Below are 22,562 nucleotides of genomic sequence, written 5' to 3'. Positions count from 1 at the left end.
TGGAGGTCAAGCATGAGATGTTTCTCCTTTGTCTCTGCCCAGAAAATACTCCAGAAGAGTCCATTTTCGTCATGATGTCATGTTTTCCCAGTAGACAAGTAAGGGGAGAACTTACAAGGGAGCCATAATGTCCTTTTCTGAAGTTATGAAAATTTAAAAATCCTATACACATTTTAAAAATTAACCATTTTTAGGACCTAAACCATAGGAATAATACTTGTCGGAAGAACAAAATGCTACAGAAGGTAGAACAAATCGGACATCATTTTATTCACAGGCCCACTATTCTCACTTGATAAGGGCTGCTCAGAATGAGAAGGATTGAGTTGCCGTCCCTCCTGAGTAAAGCTTTCTGCATGTACTGTATTAAAACCTCAGGGAAACTGTTAAAGCCATTAAAATGCCAATAGATCAATGAGCAAAGTGTGTAAAGATAATTGGCCAGATAGAAGCATAGTTGATAAATACTCTCATTTAATGAAAGTTATTGGAAGGCTTTCCCCCAAACTTGGAAGAGTAGGAAATGAGGTAGCCCTCTGATAGTTGAGTTTGTGTTTGGCACAGAGTGTGTCAAAAGAGTAAATCCAAAACTACTTAAAGAGGCAGAATGGCTCCAAGGCCTTTAAAAGTCTTAACTGTATCTGGGTATCAAGATGTCCAAAAGAAATAGGGAAGTAGGAAGGAAGTAGGGATCTGACAGACTTGGGTTCAGATTCCAGCTGTATGATCTTAGCAAGTTACTAATGTTGCTGCATATCCTCTTCCGTAAAGAAGAAATAATAGTAGAACATACCTCATAGGATTATAGTGATGACTAAATGATGTAATTTATATGAAGCACTTAAATGAGTATACAGCACAGAGAAAACACCCAGGAAATCATTATTTCATTAGGTTATAAATGGCAAATTCTAATGTCCCATAAGAAAATGTGTTTTTGTCTTAGCTTTCAAGACATATGTAAACAAGAGATATGCTGATTCTTCAAAAATGTTTTATTAAAGCATCCTGAAAGTATTTCTCACATCTTTGCTAGGCCGAATGGGTAACAGCCGCAGTGCCCTGAAGATGATCATGGAGGAATTACATGATGTTGATAAAGCCATTGAATTTGCCAAGGAGCAAGACGACGGAGAACTCTGGGAAGATCTGATTTTATATTCCATCGACAAACCGCGTAAGCAGAAAAGCCATTTGCAGTCAGACCTGTTTCTTTCAATACGTCCAGTTACATCTACAACTGGAATTATCTCAAGACACATTGGGTGAAAAATATGGTGAAGTATCTATAACAAAAACAGGCTAGGTACATTGTAACGATTTCCAGTCCTCCTGTGTAGAGAAGCAGTACCTGAATGTGCAAACGAGCAGGTGGTTAAGTTCTTGAAACTCATTCTCTGAGTCCCCATGAAGCCCGTTCCGACACACTGTACCCCTACTCAATGTCACCTGACATAGTTTAGTTTTGTTTCTTTTTTTTTTTCAGTTTGGATATAGGGATATTAATTTTTAAAATGTAAAGCTCTCACCAGTTTCTTTTCATGGAAACCTAGGCCTGTTATTGGACACTGGCCATATTCAGATGTTTGTTGTGACAGTACCTAATCTCTGTCCCACCTCGTTTCCTCGTGTGGCACCAGGACTGTGTGTGTGCTGCCTCCCTGTGGCTGCCTCCGCATTTTAGAAGGAGATACACAGTCACCTGACAGTAACCCAGGTCCTCTTTTGAAGATCTGGAAATGATTCCAAAACCGGCAGTTATGATTTAAAAGTCTGCGCCCACCCCCTTCATTTTTTAAGAAGAATATTTATCTGTTTCAAGATGTTCAAGTTTTAGAAATGACTCTTGTGATTCTTTTTATAAGAGCTACAAAGAGGATAATGTTATTCAAGTCAAATTCAGATGTAGACCGTCACATGCACATGCATCTTTGAGAATCAAGCTTAGCATGACGAAATTGTAATTTACGCACCGCCAGGGACACAGGGTGGGTGAGATGGAACACGTCATTACTGGGACCCACGGTCTGCCCTGCCAGTGAACTGGGGCATTTAACTTGCTAGCTCTATGGCCTGGAATGAATTACTTAACCAACATGTTTCCTTGCCTGTAAAATGGGGACAAATACATTCATACCTTGCAGAAAACTGGAGAAAAGTGTGTGACAGCTGAGCTGTAGTGTAAGTTCTCAATAAATGTCAGTTGTACCCCTTTGCCGTCGAAGGCTGTGTCCTGAGTCATCATTGTGCTCTCTGGCTCTTTTCACTGACAGAGCTTCCCCTTTATGTCATGAAATAAAAAGAAAGTTAGTTTTTGAGAATTTGGAAATTCAAGGAAATAATTTTTTACTTGAGTTCCTTTTGACTGCCTTATATACATTGCTGATGTGCTCATTGTTCCATGTGGTATCTTGCAGCATTTATTACTGGCTTGTTGAACAACATCGGCACACATGTAGACCCAATTCTGTTGATTCACCGTATTAAGGAAGGGATGGAGATCCCGAATTTGAGAGATTCCTTGGTTAAAATTCTGCAAGACTACAATTTGCAAGTAAGTATTCTTTCTTCGACAGATCAGCATGGGGAGGGAGTTGATTTGCTTTCTGGATAAACATTTCTAGGGTTATTTTAGGTAACAGAATTCGGTTGCATTGTTACATTTTATTTAGGCCCCAGATATATGGGAAGCTCGTCAAGTAGAGAAACTAGAAATCTCTTCCTTTAAGGAAACCATCCAGTTTTTTAACCATCCCCAGATTTTCTCTCCTTGATGAGCAGGCACTTTTTTTTTTTTTAATATTTTATTTATTTATTTGAGGAAGACAGAGATAGCAAAAGATAACACAAGCAAGAAGGAGGGGAAGAAGCAGATATCCTGCCTGAGTAGGGGAGAGAAAGCAGCAGAAGAAAAGGAAGAAACAGGCTCTCTGCTAAGCAGGGAGTCTGGTACGGGGCTTGATCCCAGAACCTTGAGATCATGACCTGAGCCAAAGACAGACACCCGACCCAATGAGCCACCCAGGTTACGTTTATGTGATAGATACAGCATGGCATTGGGAAGGGTGAGGGGTATTTACAGTGGCTGCCAGAGCCCTCAAGCCAGTTTTAAGCAACATGAGTATTGTGTCCATTTTGGGAATTAAAAAAAAGTTTTTCAAGGGGCTACCAGGAGGCTCAGTTGGTTTAAGCATCTGCCTTTGGCTCAGGTCATAATCCCAGGGACCTGGAATTGAGCCCAGCTTTGGGCTCCCTGCTCAGCAGAGTTCCTGCTTTTCCCCCTCCTTCTGTTCTTCCCCCTACTTCTGCTGTCTCTCTCTGTCAAATAAATAAATAAAATCTTAAAAAAAAAAAAAGGTTTTCAAATAATTGTTATTTCCTTGAAGCTACTCTGTAATCCATTGCCTGAAACATGTTGAAGTACATGATTTTATTTAACTTTTGTCTGTTTTCTAGACTAGTACAACTTTGTTTTCTGTAATAATTCAGAATTTGTGATAAAAGCAATGGAACCCGTTGTTTTCATATAAATCATTAATATGCTAATTACACAGCATCCCAATCTTTTCCTGGTAGATGGTAGCTGCCATAGAACTTGAAATTGTTTAAATCGCATTTATTGAACTATTTGGCCTGTTCTTTCTCACCTTCATTTGAAAATGAGTTTTTGTTATAATACAGAGGAATTCGCTGTCCTGGAAATGTAAAGATTTTGCAGATAGAGCCAGAAAATAACATGGTAGGGAGAGACGTGGTTATCAGGTTAAGAAAGGAGAGGAGCCTCGTGTTGAGGATTTGTGAGGCCCCTGGGCCACTGTGAGGGTTCAGTGTGGGGGAGGGTGCTGCACTAGGGGTGCAAGGTAAAAGAGCATGACTTGAGGAAGATTGAGAGCATCAAGATGAGAAGTGAGATGTAAAGGAACGACAGAGCTGAGGAACAAGAATGCGGGCTCTGGGAGTGGGGTGTTGGTACATTAACATTTCTGACAGAGCCCTCATGAACTTGTTCAGGAAGCAGGTGAAGGTAAGGGTCATTGGAGAGGAACTGGTTGAGAAACTGTGAGGGCAGCACGTCATCCCCGTGGGCACTGAGACGGGTAGGAGGGCCGTAGCTAGGCTCTGGCACTCTCTGTGAACTGGGAGGGGAGGCTCCCCTCCCGAGCACTGGGGCTGGATTACTGGGGCAGCACAACCTGAAAGAGAAGAGGTTTTCCTGCGGGCGGGGTGGAAGAGGACAAGAGCCTTCCTCAGGTGGGCTCACGGGAAGTCGGGGTACTGGGAGAGAAAGAGATGTTTGGTTAAAGCAGAGGTAGAGAGTCTATCCTGCACAAAGCTTCACGATATGCAAGTATTTATTGACAGAGGAATTGGGAGGTCTGCAGACAATCCTGCGAAAGGGGTGCTGGGAGGGAGAATGAGCAGGGCAGGGAGGAGGAGGTAGGAGCGGAATGGGTGAAGAAGCAAGCAGAGGGCCGGCGGGGAGCTTCTGGAGATTTGGGCAGTACCCAAGGGTTGCAGCAGAGTGGCCCAGGTAGGAATGTTTCCCTATTTCTGAAGTGGGAATTAGGCTTCAGGGAAAATGGCTTCAGTGTCCAACCTCCTAAAGCCCCGGGAAGGAGTGAGCTTGATGATCTGTCACTGGCTCTGCCTTCCTCCGTGTGTGCCAGGACCCGTGTGAAGCTGCAGATCCAGATGTATTGAGAAGTCATTTAGGTGTGGTGTCTCTGAGCATCTCTACCTCAGGGAAGGTGACCAAATGTCCACTCCTTTGTCCTCCCGCTTAGTAGTGCATTAAGCTTGGCCTCTGGCTTGAAAATGTTTCTTTTTTTCCAGCCTCTGCAGTGCCTACAGAAACATATAATAAATCCCTCTTAATAGGCTCTTAATCCGGAGAACCAAGCTCATGTGCACCACTGGGTCTCACTGCTTATTCATTTTTTATGAATAAATTTGCATATTCTGAGTAACTGGGAATAAAAATAAATTATTAGATGCAAAATGTATTCCATATAAAAAAACTCATCCACAAAAACAGCTGCTAAATCAGTATTTTTTTTTCCCCTTCATTATATTTTTAAATGTACTGAGAGCTTTCCCTTAAGATGTGGAAGTGTGCTATTGGTGACCTGTTGAGAAGGCTGGGGGTTACTCAGCCAGGGGCTCTCTTAAACCTGGACCAGGGAGTGGCTTCCAGGTGGAGAGGAGGGACCCACGGGGAAGGCGGCAGAACCTGTGGGAATGGCCTCGTGGTCTCCAGTGCAGTTCAGAGGACTTGTTGGAGGTGCAGAGAGAAACTGCTTACCTCGGGCAAGTGGTTCAAACAGTTCCAGGGGCGCTGCCTTCTTATATATGAAGAAAGAGTTTAGAAGTTTTTTCTATGGGAAAGACTACTGTTACATTAATGACCATTTATTTTCTTTCCGTGGCCACCTGTCAGAGATCACTGTAAAAATAATTTATAGTCAGGGCGCCTGGGTGGCTCAGTGGGTTAAAGCCTCTGCTTCAGCTCAGGTCATGATCCCAGGGTCCTGGGATTGAGCCCCGCATCAGGCTCTCTGCTCAGTGGGGAGCCTGCTTCCTCCTCTCTCTCTGCCTGCTTGTGACCTCTCTCTGTTAAATAAATAAATAAAATCTTTAAAAAAAAATTATAGAGCATCTTCAAGTTTCTGGAAAGGTTTCACATATGTATTTTTTACTCTGTGTAGTTTTTACTCTGTGTAGTTTGTTTTTTACTCTGTGTAGTCTGTTTGTCCCATAAAAGTATAGTTGATTTTCACATGTTCTCACAGGATAAAAAATGGCTAGCCTGTTAATTACCAAAATTGAGGGGGAATTTTCCAGGTTCATTAATTTGTGAGAACCTGAAACCTTCTCTGTTGGGCAGGGATCTTTTGGGATCTTTTGCTAATATGCACTGGGACTCTCTCAGGGGCAGATTTATGATAAAGTATCCATTGCTGTAAAATGTGTTTGGGCCACTGGAAATGGCTTTGGGAGCTCCCTCACTAGCTAATAGCCAATTGGAAACAGAAGGCAGGAAAAGTTATAGGAAAAAACTTAAAATCAGTATCTCTTCAGGTTTTAAAATTTTATGTTTCCTAAAATGCACCAACTTTCTTCAGTGACGTTTTTAGTATGAGGCGTGTTAGAGGTCTGTGACATCATTAAAGTGAAGGAAAATATGTCCTCAGTGATTTCAGTGTTGAAGTTGGTAAGTTTATTTTCATATATTTTTTATAATTTGTTACACTGTCAGTATAATTACTCAACAAATTTGAAAAGCTTCATGAAGTCAATAAGATAAAAGTAGCCCTTATCATACTTCATAAACTTAAAATGTTTCTAGGCCTGATTTCAAGGACAGATAGCATTTGTTGTTTTGATATAAAAATTATTTGCCCATCTGGGAAGGTGATGAACTGGGTTTGAGGCCAGGTCCTCTGCCTACATCTTGTGTGGACCACCGGTGGTTCCCTGGTCTCTGGAGAAGCCTTCCTTGTGCGGGCTGGTTACGACAGCAGAGGAGGACACGGTGTTGAACAAGCGGCCCGTTGTCTCTAAAGAACGGTGGACACGATGTGTGCAGAGTTGGACTCTAGGCCCGGTTTTCCCACCAACAAGCCTGCTGACCTCCTGGAGGGCACCCAACCTTTCTGGATATCAGTTTCCCCAGTATATCAAGTCAGTGTTTGTCAAGCCTGACTCCACACCAGAATTATCTAAATTCTTTTAAAAATTACTTTGTTTCAGGTACCACCCCAGAGAGGCTAGACTAGAATCTTTGGGGGGCAGCTAGGAGACTTTAGCCTTGAATCACCTTGAGATTTCTTACGCTCAGCGTGGCACAAGTCTGTGCTCTGACATTTGACATTCAGGAACTTAGGATTAGGTGATCTCTATAGTATCTTCTGGGTCTCTCAGGATCCTAATATAGTTCTTTCAGAAACAGGCCTTTAGGTCAGGCCATATTTCTGTATTGTTCCTCATCTCTCTACTTTGAAATCCAGAGACAAATGAATTAAGAGGAGATAGTGAGGTCTTTCTTACCCACTTTTTTGGACTCAGATGGTTTCTTCTTCTTCACAGTACATAAGCTCTTAATTTCTTCTACGAGGTGAGAGACTTTTTAAATTCATAGATTCCTGAAGTAAACTTAAAACGGATTTTTTTTCCTTTCAGGTTATTTCCATTTGGCCTCATCACTGCCTTTAGGTGACATAGGTGGCCTGTGACAACCAACTCTAGCTTCTTTAATCAGTCTAGCACATGTGTACTTTGTGCTCATAAAACCAGATATGATATTTTTAATATTGCTTTTAGCTCCAACATGAGACCTTAGAGCCTTTCTATCATTTCCTTACTTCTCTGTAGTTCATTATCTTCAATGATAATTCCCAACAAAAGCAACACTTTTCAATTAGAATTCAGATCCCATAGCATCATAGCCTATATGATAGATTTGAAATTAGGTAAAATGGTTTCCCAGGCTTGCTCTTATATCATACTGGGGCTTATAAACCCAGGTAACTGTCATTTTCAATTCTAATGATAAGCATTGCAGTATGAACAAGGTAATGTCAGCAAAAAGTTCAACATTCAAAGAATCTTTTAAAATAAACATTTCAGAAACTGCAATTTTTTTGGCATTTTTCTCACAGCAGCTGTTTCTTTCTTTTTTTTTTTTTTAAAGATTTTTATTTATTTATTCGACAGAGAGAGATCACAAGTAGGCAGAGAGGAAGGCAGAGAGAGAGGAGCAAGCAGGCTCCCTGCTGAGCAGAGAGCCCGATGCGGGACTCGATCCCAGGACCCTGAGATCATGACCTGAGCCGAAGGCAGCGGCTTAACCCACTGAGCCACCCAGGCGCCCACAGCAGCTGTTTCTAAAGAACAATAATAACTTCACCGATGTTCATTTCTTTTATTGCTTTATAAAATATCTATAAGTCTGGTGCTTTTTGCTTTTCATTGGGATGATTATCGGTGATGAACTACAGAGAAATAAGGAAAAAGGAGGAGAATCTAGAGTCTCATGTTGGTTTTCAATAGCTAGCTTATAAATACGTTCTTAAATTTACAGTACAGCAAGGTATGCCTATAACAGATTGATTATAGACCCTATAACTGGCTGATTTGAAAATGATGGAAATAAAAGGATAAAGGTAATGCTGAAAAGCTTTGAAAAACAGTGTAATGATAAGAAAACAAGAGTTGTTGAGAAGAATGTGTGGGAAGAAAAAAATAAAAAGTTCCATAAAAGAAATGAATCTCTAAAAGATAATATTGTATTTGCCTGTAATGCCCTCAAGTACTTTTTGAGATGAGAACTTGATGCCATTATGAAATTGAGCAAAGAAGATACCAGTGGTTTACTTACCTTGGTGAAATTCTAATAGGAGATATAGATTGTAATTTGAGCTATAGATTATATGGAAGAATGAAAAATGAAATGACAATCTTAATATTTCCAAAAACTGGAAAACAAGATCAGTACCAAAGGTGTTATTAGTAAGTCCTTTTAAAACAAAGGCATGAAAAGAAAAAATAGACCCGATAATAAAAAGTAGAATAATATGATAGAAAATATGAATATTTGAAAAGTAACCAAGTAGAATTCTTTGAAATTATGTGTGTATTCATTTGAAATTTCAATATTCAGTGCTAGGCCAGTGATTGGATGAAACTGAAAGGAAGAATTAACTGGAAAACCTGATGACATTGTTTCGTACGCAGCGAAGAGTAGTGAAGAGATAGAAGATACAGGAGTGGTTAACAGGGGCACCTGGGTGCTCAGTGTGCCTTCAGCGCAGATCATGATCTCAGGGTTCTGGCATCGAGCTCCCTGTTCAGTCTGCTTCTCCTTCTCCCTCTGCCCCCACTGTGTGCTTGCTCACTCACTCACTCTCTCAAATAAATAAAATCTTTTAATAAATAAGAGTGGGCGCTTGGGCGCCTCAGTGTTAAGCCTCTGCCTTCGGCTCAGGTCAGGATCTCAGGGTCCTGGGATCGAGTACCACATCGGGCTCTCTGCTCAGCGGGGAGCCTGCTTCCTCCTCTCTCTCTCTGTCTGCCTCTCTGCCTACTTGTGATCTCTGTCAAATGAATAAATAAAATTCTTTAAAAAAAAAAATAAGAGTGGCTAACAGGGACATCAGGTTAGAATATACATGTCCTCAACCACAGGACTTGTGGAGGAGAGAATCAAAAGACTAATGGGGGGGGGCACCTGGGTGGCTCAGTGGTTTAAAGCCTCTGCCTTCAGCTCAGGTCATGATCCCAGGGTCTTGGGATGGAGCCCCGCATTGGGCTCTCTGCTCAGCAGGGAGCCTGCTTCCTCCTCTCTCTCTCTGCCTGCTTCTCTGACTACTTGTGATCTCTGTTGAATAAATAAAATCTTTAAGAAAAAAAAAAAAGACTAATAGGAGAACCTCAACAAAGTTGATCAGGGAAAAGAAGACCTACATATTTGGGGAACAAAAAAGGGAGAATATAACTAAAGGTGCAGACAAGATTTAAGAACTAAGTAAGTGCTATAATTTTATATCAGTATATTTGAAAATGCAAACAATTTTCTAGGAAAATATAAATTACCAGCATTTACTCAAGGGCAAATAGACCTGCAGTCATTAAATCAGCAGTCAGAACATAAAGCCAAAATAAAAGTACTATTCCACAGTCAACTCCAGAGGTTAGTTTCATCAGACTTTTCAAAAAAAAACAGGCAATCCCCAATATATTTTGTAGTTGACCTTTAACCAGGACCTGGAGAGGGGAAGGGGAGCAACACCTTTACCCTGCACAGGGGGTGAGAAATGCAGTCTTTCCTCTGGATACAATGGAAACGGGTGACACCTGAGGTCCCAGGATGCTGGGAGGTGGCCAGCAAATCCCAGCGCCAGGATGCTGGCTACTGTCCCAGCCCTGCCTTCTGGATTCAGTGACTGGAAGGGCAGTAACATTCATTAGAGAGAAACCAGCATCTTGAAGAACTGCTTTTCTGCTCATCTGAACAAATAAAGAATAAAGCCTAAAAAACAAACAATAACAACAACAACAACAAAACCCAGGCAGCCCCTATTTTACCTCAACTTTTCCAGGGAACAGAATGGAAAAGCTCCTCGGTTCCTCATGGGATGCTGGTCTAACCTTTCCTGCATCCTGAGACAATTAGAGCCTTGTTTCTTTAACACAAATGCAAAGAGTCTACATAAATCATTAGCAAAACTGAATCTGCCCATGTAATTATTGAATGTGTATATCATAAATGTCATGAATTCTAAAGTAATCATCATCTATGTGTTTGATAAAATTCTAATCAAAACCCCCAAGGAACTTTTTACAGCTTAAATTTATGTAAAAAGCAAATGGCTTAAGATTATCTAAGAAGAATAAGGAGGGTAGACTTATTAGATACTAAATTTTAATATGTGGGAGTGTAAAATGGTATAACCACTTCCCCAAACAATAAATCAAAGCCTCATCAGGAAAAGGCCCTTTGCTTCCCACATCTTGTGCCTTGGGAATGTGGATGTAAGGCCTGGAGATACAGCCTCTAGTTTGTGGCTGTGAGGCAGCAACCTGAAGGTATATTCTCCTGTTGATGGACATTTAGGCTTTTTCCAGCCTAGAGTTATTAAGGATAAAGTTGCAGAGGACATTGTCATACAGTTTGTTGATGACCTTCTTTTCATCTTGGTTAAGCACCTACAAGTAAAACTGCTGGGTCGTGGAGCAGGTATATGCTTAATTTCTAGGACTGTCCAATAGTTTTGCAAAGGATGGCTTTCCAGCCTCCCAGGCTTCTCTCATTGCCCAGATCTGTTGCAGGAGCCCCAGCCAGCTGTTTATTTTAGTTTAGGCACACACTGAACAAAGTTAAAGTTGTGTTTGTAAAGGAGGAGGAAGAAAGGCACAAGAAAGTGTCAGCTCTGTCTATGCTATTGTTTCTTCTGAAATAACTCTGAAGCATATGGTAAAATCTTAATAGATCTGTTCAACCTGAGTGGAAGAGACTGAAGTGTATGCTCTATGTTTGCAGTATTTCATATTTGTTTTTAAAGATTTTGTTTAGAGAGTGCCTGCAAGTGTGGGGAGGGATAGAGGGAGGGAGAGAACTTCAAGCAGACACTGTGCTGAGTGCGGAGCCTGACGCGGGACTTGATCTCACAACCCAGAGATCGTGACCTGAGCTGCAATCAAGAGTTAGACGCTTAACCGACTGAGCCACCCAGGCACCCCAATATTTTAGAATGAAATGTAGCACAAAGTAATGGCAGATAGTATTCAGAACGTGAGTGGCAGTGATTTGGTGCCATTCTGGTCATAGAGACGTGGATGGCAGGAGAGCGTTCATGTGTCCCAAGTCTGGGAATGACAGCAAGTTTTGCAAGGCTGGAAAGCAGACTATGGAAGGTGAGCATCCACAGGGGTAACAGGCCGTGTATTATGACCTCAGAAGACAGAAGTTGTCAGCAGTCATGAATTTGAAGGTCAGAGAGGGTTGAAGAGGACTGATTTTGACTCCGCCATCAGTGTTGTCATAAGGGCAGTCAGGGATACCTGGGCGGCTCAGTCCGGTCAAGTGTCGGACTCTTGGTTTTGGCTCAGGTCACGGTCTCCAGGTGGTTAGATCAAGCACTGGGCTCTGTGCTAAGCCAGGAGTAAGCTTGGGATTCTCTCCTGTGCCTCTCCCCACCTCCCATGTGCACACACACACACTCTCTCTCTCTCTTAAATCTTTAAAAGAAAAGAAGACATTTGTGGAAAGTACCAAGTATGAACTTTTAAGGGCGAAATTGGTGATAAAATGGTAACTACTGCACGTTTTTCATGAGTCACTGATCGTTGCTTCAGGGAATAACCCATAGTCAACCTAACGCCTTATCTGATGTTGAAAGCAATACCTGGATATAATAGTAGATTGTTCATGGACAGTCTTTCACTCTGATTGCCTTCAGATCACTACAGGTTTTATGGAAGAAATGGCTCTTTTCCATAGTTACTTTTTTTTGATATAGCTATTACCTGTCTGGCATCACATAAATGAAAATGTTCTTGTGTTTTTCTGATTCGGGGACTTGGACTTTGATCAAATGAAGTAGGAAGTCCCATACTAAGCAGTATTTGTGTATTTTCCCTTCTCCTGGCTGTGTGCCTCTGAATACTCAAGTTTTTCCTATAAAATACTTTCCAAGGGCGACAGATCATACCTGTTTCAACAAACGTACTCCTGCTGAAGAGATGCTTACTTCCTAGTCTACAGACACGAGGCCTCTGGATGGCCTGTGCGGTCTGCTCTTCCTCCTGTATTATGTATGCAGTAGGCCCTACATACCCACTGGGAGGCAGAGCCAACACTTGCTAAAACATTTTACCAAACATATTCTGCTTGACAGTAGTTTTCTTGAGTTTTTATTTTGGTGGTGGAGGTTGGGCAGCTTTATAGGTTTGCTTACAAATTTTCTTGATGTTACTGCTCTTGGTACTTCTTAGACATCTTTACTATATTTTTCTCTTCCAATGTGCTTTAATGACATCTGTTAAACTTTTCATGTCTTTTTTAAATGGAATCAGAAATTCAGTTTCTAGTAGCATTTTAAGGAATAAAAAGTCACAGGTGGTGTCTCGATACTTCCTTCTCATCTGTACTAGAAATGGCAGGTATAGAACTTTAATCTGGTTGTCAGCTCTGGGGTTTTCTTGTTTGTTTGTTTGTTTAATATTTGCTTTCATGTGATTTGGGAGAAAGCCCTTGGGCCGCATTCCCCCCCGCAGCCTGGGCTATCTGCGATTTGAAGGGAGCATGTGTGGAGACGCCCCAGGGATGCAGGCTCCAGGTGGCAGCTCCCTGACTGCCCTTCTCTGTGGCACGAATGGAAAACCTCAAAGCAGGACACCCACATAGGTTCTAGAGGTGAGAGTGACTTCAGCGTGAAGAAAGGCGGCCTGCTCCCATGAGAGCAGCATGCTCTGTGACCCAGAGCCAGTCCGCAGTGATGCAGTGGTGACGTCACTCTGAGACTTCCATGGCAGTTACATGGGAATACCCAGAAACACTCACACTAGGACCCATCAGGCCAGAAGAGCGGGCCACAGACAGTGCCACAGAGAGCCTCTCTGCCCTTCAGGCCTTGAGCACCTCCCTCTTCAAAAAGCAACTAATTCTAGTTTAAAAAAAAAGAAAAAGGCATCCAGCTTAACCACACCTCACACAGCCTCTCCCAGTTTCTGATAAAACACCTGAGAAAACTCAGAACAGGCTGGAAGCCCACTCTGGGGCCAGCAGAATGGATGGGAATGTAGGGTGGGTTGCCTCTTGGGCTGTGTCCTTGCTGAAAGCTGGTGGGCCATCTTTGTCTGCACCCTGCCCTGGCTCTGGAACACAGAACAGAGTGGGCACCAGCCAGAAACAGGGTCCTGCCCTCCGCGTCCCGACTTCTGAGGCTGCTGTGGTGTTGCCACCGCTCCTAATTCTCCAGGCAGAGAGGGCGAAAATTTGTAATGAGGCCAACAGCATCCCAGGGCAAATGCATAAAGGAACAGAAAGTGCGGTACTAGGGTGAAGAAAATGAATCTTGTAACAATGTTAATATCGATGGTCATTTTTCAGTTGTCAGCCCCTTAAGGGTCAGCCTCTTAAGAGTCACCAAATTTGATGGTTACCAGGGTCACTTTACATTCTTAGCGCTACGCTCAATAGTTTGGATTGGAAGGAAAAGAGGGATTGCAGCCAGGAAGGCATTTGGGACAGAAATCACATCTGTTTGGTTTCTCTGTGCCCAGTTCCTTGTACATGATAGGGCCCCAGTATATACTAGTGCAGATAGAGCAATTAATGCAGTCAAATGGAGGATTTGGGGATAGTAGGTTTTCCATCCTGGGCAGAGGTAGAGGTTGGAATGAACAGGTCACTTAGGGGCCAAACTGTCAGAGTCCATGTTAGGAAGCTCTGTAAGATGATGTTGGGGTTGGTTACCACAGCCTTCCTTGCCAGCCTTTGCAGTTTCTGTTTAATTTCACAAGCGGCACATATGTGCAGTGATGACCGACTGGAGGCTGGAAGGGTTGGTCTGAGCAGTTTGGAGGGAAAAGCATACCGAGGACAGGCAAGGGCGAGTGCCTCATTGGACGATTTCAGACACACCAGTGTTCTGAATCCCAGGAAGAGGGTTTGTCCCTGCAGTTGAGTCTTTTAAAAACTGCTTTTTATTTTATTTTTTACAATGTATGCATTAGATCCTGCTTCGTGAAGGTTGCAAGAAGATCCTTGTGGCAGACTCTTTGTCCTTACTGAAGAAAATGCACCGAACTCAGATGAAAGGCGTTCTGGTCGATGGTGGGTAAAACTGAAATAATCCTATTGGAATTATATGCTTTCCTTTCAGAAGAGACAGGGCAAATAGAAATCCTGTATGATCCCAAGTGTGTGTGTTCCCTTGCAGAGGAGAACATCTGTGAATCATGCCTTTCCCCTATTCTTCCATCAGGTAAGGTGGTTGGGGGGGGATCCCCAAATGTGGGTTCATGAGGAGTGGAATTTAAATTTTGATGTTAACTAATTCCTAAATTGCATAGCTTTTGGAATAATCCGTTTTAGAGAAGAATTTCAGGCCAGAGCGCTCCTTGGTCTCAGGCTAGTGCTGCAATTCTTAAAAGCTGAGGTGCTCACCCGGCAGGGGGTCTGCATTACTTGGGAGGTAAAGCCCAGATTGCTGGTCCCACCCCAAGAGGTGCTGGATACCAGAATTTGCAGTTCTAACACATTCCCACGTGATGTGGATGCTACTTTCAGGGGCCATTGTGTGAGATACCATGGCTTTAGAGTAAAACAAAATGAAAATCTACCATCGACAATGTTTAAATTCCAAGGTAGAAGAATCATGTGTATCTGGGCGGGAAAGTGAATAAGTAGCCTCCCCTTTTCTTGAAACTTGGCTCTGCTCTGTGGTTCGAGGCACCTAACTTTCCCACATTTCAACAGAAACCTGTTCCTTGCCATCCAATCTAGACATAAGCCTGTGTTTGTTTGTAGTTGGCAGATCCATGGGTCATCATGTGTACTCAGAGCACCTTACGTAAGGAGAGAAGAGGAAGTTCCTTAATTTGAAAGTAGAAAGTAAAGCTGAGTTATTGGGATGCAAAGAGCGTTTTATTATGAATTCAGCATAGAGAGGTACTGAGAAAGCTGATGTAGGAATGTACTTAGCTTTATGAGATTAGAGAACAGGACAAGTCGTTCCACTAAGGGCCTTTGCTGGAGGAACTAGGTTGAGGTTAAGTGTTCATGTTGAAAACTGCAGTGGGTGCAGGAGGAGAAGGGAGCTTCCGTCGTGGTTGCTGGTAGTGTATCACCAGCAGTGCGGATGCAGAGGCGATTTCCTGCCATAGCACAGGCACCGCAGGGCTGGCTCCCACCCTGGGACGGTGGTGGGGGCTGCTTGCTCCGCTGTGCCCAGACGGATGCCGCCCTGCGGGCTCAGAAGAAGCAGTAGGTGAACTGGCAGGATTTTCCTAAAGCCACAAAGTGGATTCAGCATAGGGTGTGTTTCTCGGGTCTAGGGAAGGGAGGAGGTCATGCACATACTGATCCTAATTATTAGAATGAATGTGCTTGCATTCGCAGTGAGGTTGTCCCTCGTTTATAGTCACCACTGACGGGGAGACCAGGCACGTGACCTGGGACTCCACCCCCCACGTTGGTAGCTGCTTCTGATCAGACCACGGCCCCTCGGGGGGCATCTGTGAACACATAATCCTCCTAAGGCAGCTTATTGCTGGAAAATTAAACTGCAGCTGGACTTTCAGGCAGGATGGGGTCAAGTTCTCCACCGGCTTGTTGCACTGAGTGCTCTTCCCTCTGCCGCTGTCTCCCCATAGACGCTGCGAAGCCCTTCAGCGTGGTGGCCTTCCACTGCCGCCACATGTTCCACAAGGAGTGCCTGCCCGTGCCCAGCATGGTGAGTTGGCCCCTTGGCAGCCGCTCTGAAGTCTACCCATCCTCTGGGGCTTCTCGGGATTGGCTTTCTATCACACGGGAAAAATGAATTTATTTATCAAGTGCAGAATCGCCTACATGGTGGTCCCCCCTTATCCGCGGTGTCAGTTACCGTGACAGTCAGTCGTGCAGGTGCTCTTCTTGGTGAATGGCCAGGAGGTCGGTAGTGGCCTCATGTTGGTCCACAGGGCCTCTGTCACTGCCTCTCTTCCTTTCAGCATGCGGGCACCTCACCTGTCGTCACCACAGGAGGAGTGAGTGCAGTGTAAGACAGGGAGACCCCAGTCACATGACCTCCGTGACAGTGTGGTGGTAGCACTGTCCGTTACTAACCTCCTCTGCACCTCGGTTCTCATAGGTGGGGATGCACAGAGGAAGCCTCGTGTATTTGGGGCTTGGTACTGTCTGTGGTTTCAGGCAGCCACCAGGGGGACTTGGAACTGACTCCCCGAAGATAAAGGGGGTTTCTGTGCTAAACATCAGAAAAGCACGTTCAGGAGGTGAATTCTTTGAGGTAAAATCGATGAATCAAACTGTAGTGACACAACGTATAATGAGAACCATTTTATAGTTTGTAGAACTTTCTCAGCCTGGCTTGTGTAGCAAGACTGCTGTGTTTAGGGTCCTGTTCCCATCTTCCGCTTGGTCACATGACACTTGTTTTGCTGTGGGGTACCCTCTGCGCCACAGTAACAGCTGGTGTAGACGGAGTCCTACGTGAGCCAGCAAGAAAAGGAGTGCTGTTTCCTAGCTTCCTCCCCACCACCACCTCTGCTCCCGTGAAGTATTTCTGAATAGCAGAGTAGAAGGAGCTTTCTTGTTAAAATATGTGTCTTCTAATGACCCTTCTAGAACTCTCCTGCACAGTTCTGCGGCATCTGCAGCGCCAAGCACCGCGGGCCAGGAAGCGCCATTTTGGAGATGAAAAAGTAGCCTGGCTCCGTCATCCTCTTCCTCACCTCTCTTCTGAAGACTGTTTTTGCAAAAACAGCAGCATTTGTGGACCCCACTGTTGTTACAAGACTTGTACGTGTTTGTGTTCTGCTCAGAGAAACATTTCTTCATCTTTGCCTGTCCCCTAGAGTTTGCTCTGTGTGTTTGATGAAGTGAGGGATTACTCCATCCATGCCTCGAAAGGTTTGGGCTCACGGGCTGCATTTCATCATTTGTTTGACTCATTCTTCACTTAGGAATAGAAAAGTCAGTCTGGAAGTTAGAAATGAATTTCTAGATCCTAGTCAAACTGTCTGGCCATTGAGCGGCCTGCCGAGGGTGACCCTGCTGCCCACAGGCACCACCATGGAGCTGCCCCGCTGGCGCTTGCTGCAATTTGGCACCTGTTTCCACAGGCTCTGCTGCCGCCAGTCCTCATGTTCTGGGTTTGGCTTTTTGTTGTTGTTGTTTATGTCATCAACTGTGATTGTCTTCTTAATAGGCATTTAATGAAACATTGTGTAAATTGTCACTTATTCAAGGACATCTGGGAATCACATGAGCAGGCCGACATCATGCTGTTGTATGGTAACTGATCACGTGCTCCATGTGTCTGTTGATTGAATAAATGTTAGCTCTCCTCATCATGAAAGACTCCCTTTGAGTGGGTTGAACAGCTTCCTCCTAGGACTCCGGCACGCCGAGAGTGGAGGAGGGTTCCCACACCGTAGAGTGTGAGGGGTCGTAGTTAGCTGCTGCCGTCAGGGTGGAAGAAAGGGACGCTGCGGAGTCTGAGAGGGATTCTCACCAGGGTGGGCATGACAAGTTTCCTGGAGCCTTCTCCAGAGCCTCATTGGCCCTCGTGGAACCTAGAGAACATAGAACACAAGGAGAGAATTCAAACTTGGAATGTTTTACAGTTACTGGCTTCATCTGTCTTGGGATAGGTTGCCATCCTCTTGCTGTGGATGCAAATGTATGGAAAACACTGTCACCACTCTTAGTCCCACAAATGCGAATAAATGCAACTTTCTGCTTTGTCGTGGGGAGAGGGTGGGATGCTAATGAGTCCTGAATACAAACTGACCAGTGAACCTGGCATCTCCTCTCATGCTCCCTATGCCTGCGGAACAACATACCGTGTCCCTTGATTTCCCGACAAAGCGACTGAATTGTGGAGATGCTGTCACAGTCACAGGTGAAGGTGAGCTTCAGAGCAGGGCTCCTTTCAAGAAACCGAGGTTGGGGGTATTCAGAGGAAATTCACAGCACATCTCTGCAATAGAGTCTGAAAGAATGTTCTCTAGCAGACAACAGGCTTTTCCCATTAGTCTTAAATTATCCCAAAGTGGAAAGTTCTCAGCCCCCTCAGCATCATCTCCCCTTATTCCAAGGCTAGTGCTCTTTCTGCTCTGTTTCCCTCTTGTTCTAACCAGAGAAATCCTTCACAAAAAAGCCTCACGAGTGAGCCCACCTTGAAACACTGGTAAGAAACAAAACCACTGCACTTGGGTTGGAGGAGAGGTGGTGGTTGCAAAGGCACATTCCTCTCCCCTCCTTACAGAAAGCCATTCTGAGTGTGAAACAGCCAAGTTCAAAGTTATTCTGTGATAGCAGTTCTCCTTTGCTTTTAGCCCCAAGGGCTTTATACTAGTTTAAGAACGAGAAGGTCCTAACAGATTTTTAATTTGGTTGTCATCGTGTTAAACTATGTATTTCACAAAACAAAACATTTGAGCAGTTACTGTGTGTCAGGTGCCATTAGAAGCACTGTGTTTACTTATCACCCCACCTGTGAGATGGGAGCCCGCACGCTCATCATCTTGCAGGTGAGGAAGCTGGAGCACCTCGGGGCCAAGCCATCCGTTTAGTAAGGTCCGGGAGCAGGCCTGCAGCGTCTGTGATCTTAACTGCTGTGTATTTGATTCTTTGGGGGTTTTTTAATGTATTTGACCTGTTGTGGTCAGTGCACAGAAAACAAAATCCGCTGTCATCACAGAAGGGGATTTATTATAAAGTAGCCAATGGCTTACAGAGTTACCGAGAGGACTGAGGAAGCAGACAACAGGGAGAGCTTCCAGGAGCACCTGACAAAGCTGACCCCGAACCGGGCTGCCCAGAGCACCCCCAGCCCACCTCCACCAGAGTTCGAGCCGCACAGAGCAAGCAGCCTGCTTTTAAGTAAACTGTAAGTAAAAATACAGACGTTCCTCAGTTTCTTTTAAAGTTCACCCAGTAACACCAAATAAGGAATATGATGTGTGTACACACGTGCATAGTAAACATTTCTCTGGGCTAAGTATCAGGCCAGCTCATTCTGGCTTCTCTGACCAAGACTCAGGCTCAGAAAACTCCAGCAACTTGAATACAAAACCATCACTTGGGCTTCCCAGACCCCTATCCTGGACTCATAGCTGATCGTCACTGTGTGAAATCTGCAGCTCAGGTTGGGGCGGTTTGAATCTGCGATGTTCGTAGCACAGAGCTGACTGCTTCCTAAAGGAAGGGGAACCGAGCGAGGAGGATTTTAGGGAATGCAAGCAACCAGGATAACCAAAGGGTTTTTGAGGAAAGATGAGTATTCACGCCTGTATGTCACCTTGATGCTGGACCCTTCTACCTCCCCCCAGGGTTCAGTAGAGTCTGGTGTCAAAACTGTCATCTGTGAGTGGGTTCTGTGGGACACTGAGGAGCTGTGCTCTACATCCAGGACCCTGAAGAGCAGGGAAACAAAACAGTGGCAGGAGGTAAGAGCTGGAGTTGACTGGGAGCAGGAGCATAGACCTGCATCTGACAATAAGAGCATGAAAACCCCAAATTTCCTGGCATGTTGGGAGAAGGCTGGTCTTCCTAAAGGGAAATGGATAAAGGGCCTTGAGCCAATTTTATCTAAATATCAAAGGACTGACTCAGTGACTTCAGTTACCATTGCATCACAATGTTCATGCCCTCATTGATGACATCTGCCTATGGAGTTTAAACTTAAGCTTCAGTTTAAAAAAAAAAAAAGATTTATTAGATGGAGCGCCTGGGTGACTCAGTCGTTAAGCATCAGCCTTTAACTCAGGTCATGATGCCAGGGTCCTGGGATTGAGCCCTCCATCAGACTCCCTTTCCCTTTCCCCCTGCTTGTGTTCCCTCTATTGCTGTGTCTCTCTCTGCAAATAAATAAAATCTTTTAAAAAATTTATTAGAGAGAGAGAGAGAGAGTGTTTGTGTGTGTGTGTGTATTTGAGAGAGAGCGGGGGAGGGGCAGAGGAAGAGATAATCCCAAGCAGACTCCCTGCTGAGCATGGAGCCCGACCTGGGACTGGATCCTAAGACCCTGAGACCATGACCTGAGTCGAAATCAAGTGTTGGACACTCAACCAACTAAGCCACCCGTGTGCTCCTTAAGCTTCAATTTTTTTTTTTTAAGATTTTATTTGTTTTTTTTTTTTTTGACAGAGATCACAAGTAGGCAGAGAAGCAGGCAGAGAGAGAGAAGGAAGCAGGGTCCCTGCTGAACAGAGAGCCCGATGCAGGGCTCCATCTCAGGAGCCTGGGATCATGACCTGAGCTGAAGGCAGAGGCTTAGCCCACTGAGCCACCAAGGCGACCCCATAAAAGCTTCAATTTTTTAGATGATTTTACATTAGAAACTATGTACGTAAGGGTCACCAGGCTTTTATTGTAATCCTAGTGCTTACCCAGCTTTACAGGCACGTCTGTACATGCTCGTCTCTTCATGGCTGTCTCACATCTCGTGTAAACAGGCACTGTCGGTGGCATAGGTATGGTGGAAGGAAATCACAAATGACAGAATGGAGAATGAAAGTCACCTTGTAATATTTAATAAGCGTGGAAAACTTAATACAGATGAACTGCAAAATGCTTCAGTTACGCTCAGAAAAATGATTCATAGAGATGGATCAGGAAGGACCTGGTTAGCAGTCCATACGCACAGAGGCCTTAGCTAAACAGGAGGAGCATTTTGCTCTTAAGGTGGACCTAAGTTTTAACCCATGCTCTGTCACTACGAAACTGTTTGGGTAAGCTAGTATTTCCAAGCCTCACTTGCCTTAAATGTAGGACGGGGTGATCACTGTACCTGCTTCGGTAGGTTGAGAGCCTGAAGATGCTGTGTGGAAAGTGCTTAGCTAGTACAGAGCACAGGAAAAGTAACCAGCGTGTAGCAAATGCTTCGTCAATGTCAGCCTCTGAGGTGGCCCCCATAATCCCTACCCTTTACTGGGGTTGGTCACTGGGGCCTGGAATCATTTGCCCTGGAGGAATCCGGGTCATGAAGAGAGGCCCTGTGGGAAGGACCGGAAACCCTGCCAGCAGCATGTGAGGGAGCTCCCTGAGAGCCCGCAGCCCCCATCGACAGCGCGACTGCAGACTCCTGGGAGGCGCTCAGCGGGAGCCGCTTAGCCAGAGCCGCCCACCTCAGCCGTCCTTGGATTCCTGATTCTCAGAAACCGAGAGAATGAATGTTTGTTGGTTTTAGTGGCTAAATATGGGGGTAATTTGCTAGGCGGCACTAGACAACGAATGTGGCAAGGGCCTCCTGAGCATTAGCTCGCATTTTCCCAGAGTTAATCTAGGTTGCTGTTGCTTGACCACAAAGAGGGAACATCAGTGACTAAAACAAATGCAAAATTTGAATGGACTGCCATGCTAGTTCGCAGGAAGCAGAATCCTCCATTCTGTCGGTGAAGGCACTTTGTTGAGGACTTTTTTTTAAATATTCACATTTTTTTTAAGATTTTATTTATTTATTTGACAGAGAGAGATCACAAACAGACCGAGAGGCAGGCAGAGAGAGAGAGAGGGAAGCAGGCTCCCCGCTGAGCAGAGAGCCTGATGCGGGACTCGATCCCAGGACCCTGAGATCATGACCTGAGCCAAAGGCAGCGGCTTAACCACTGAGCCACCCAGGCGCCCCAGGACATTCTTTTTTCCTTTTTTTTTTTTAAAGATTTTATCTATTTATTTGACAGACAGAGGTCACAAGTAGGCAAGAGAGGAGAGGTAGGCAGGGAGAGAGAGGAGGAAGCAGGCTCTCCACAGAGCAGAGAGCCCGATGTGGGGCTTGATCCCAGGACCCTGAGATCATGACCTGAGCCGAAAACAGAGGCTTTAACCCACTGAGCCACCCAGGCGCCCCTGTTGAGGACACTTTTAGGAGAGGTTTTGACAAAGTAGAGAGGAGCAGCTAGGAGAGGACAGAATTTGGAATCCTGCCACAGAAGAAGTGAAGGAACTGGATAGGGCATTACTTCAAAGACATGAAAACGGAGGGGTTACTCATTTGCAAGGCTTACGAGTAGGTCCTGCAAAGGGGAAACGTATGCTCTTGTTTCAGAAGTCCAGTTGCTGAGGTTAAACAAGTTCTATCAGGAAAGGTGTAAGCTCGAGAACTTTCTAACATCTGAGATGTCCAGCAGCAGATGGGTGTGCCCGCTTGGCCACATCCTGGAGGTGAGGGGTGGGTGGTGTTCCAGCTAAGGCTGGTAAATATCCATCAAATCTGTGGGTTCACCTCTGGGCTGCCCGTTACAATAGCTGGATTCTAAGTCCCCTGCCCACTCTAAGCATATCCAAATCCCTCTAGAAACAGCACATTTAATCAGTTACTGTCACGCTCTGTTAT

The 22,562-nt window shown here is 44.6% G+C and overlaps 1 protein-coding gene across 3 annotated transcripts in view; it reads left to right on the top strand.

Annotated features, from left to right (window-relative positions):
- The window catches only part of VPS41 (VPS41 subunit of HOPS complex), a 176,702-nt gene extending 159,128 nt beyond the window's left edge, over positions 1-17,574 (top strand). For 2 of the 3 annotated variants that reach the window (XM_004739346.3, XM_013059251.2), the window contains 6 exons: positions 1,037-1,177; positions 2,418-2,554; positions 14,236-14,335; positions 14,442-14,486; positions 15,877-15,956; positions 16,847-17,574. In XM_004739346.3, coding sequence (XP_004739403.1) covers positions 1,037-1,177; positions 2,418-2,554; positions 14,236-14,335; positions 14,442-14,486; positions 15,877-15,956; positions 16,847-16,927 — 584 coding nt within the window. In that variant the 3' untranslated portion in view covers positions 16,928-17,574. The remainder of the gene's footprint in view (positions 1-1,036; positions 1,178-2,417; positions 2,555-14,235; positions 14,336-14,441; positions 14,487-15,876; positions 15,957-16,846) is intronic. The other variant, XM_013059254.2, reaches the window with a different exon arrangement.
- The last annotated feature ends 4,988 nt before the right edge of the window (positions 17,575-22,562 follow it).

Source organism: Mustela putorius, unplaced genomic scaffold, assembly GCF_011764305.1.
Source record: "Mustela putorius furo isolate JIRA1106 unplaced genomic scaffold, ASM1176430v1.1 tig00003845_pilon_pilon_pilon, whole genome shotgun sequence".
Lineage (NCBI taxonomy): Eukaryota > Metazoa > Chordata > Mammalia > Carnivora > Mustelidae > Mustela > Mustela putorius.
The sequence above is the reverse complement of the archived record's forward strand: the minus strand, read 5'-3'. Positions and strand labels throughout refer to the sequence as shown.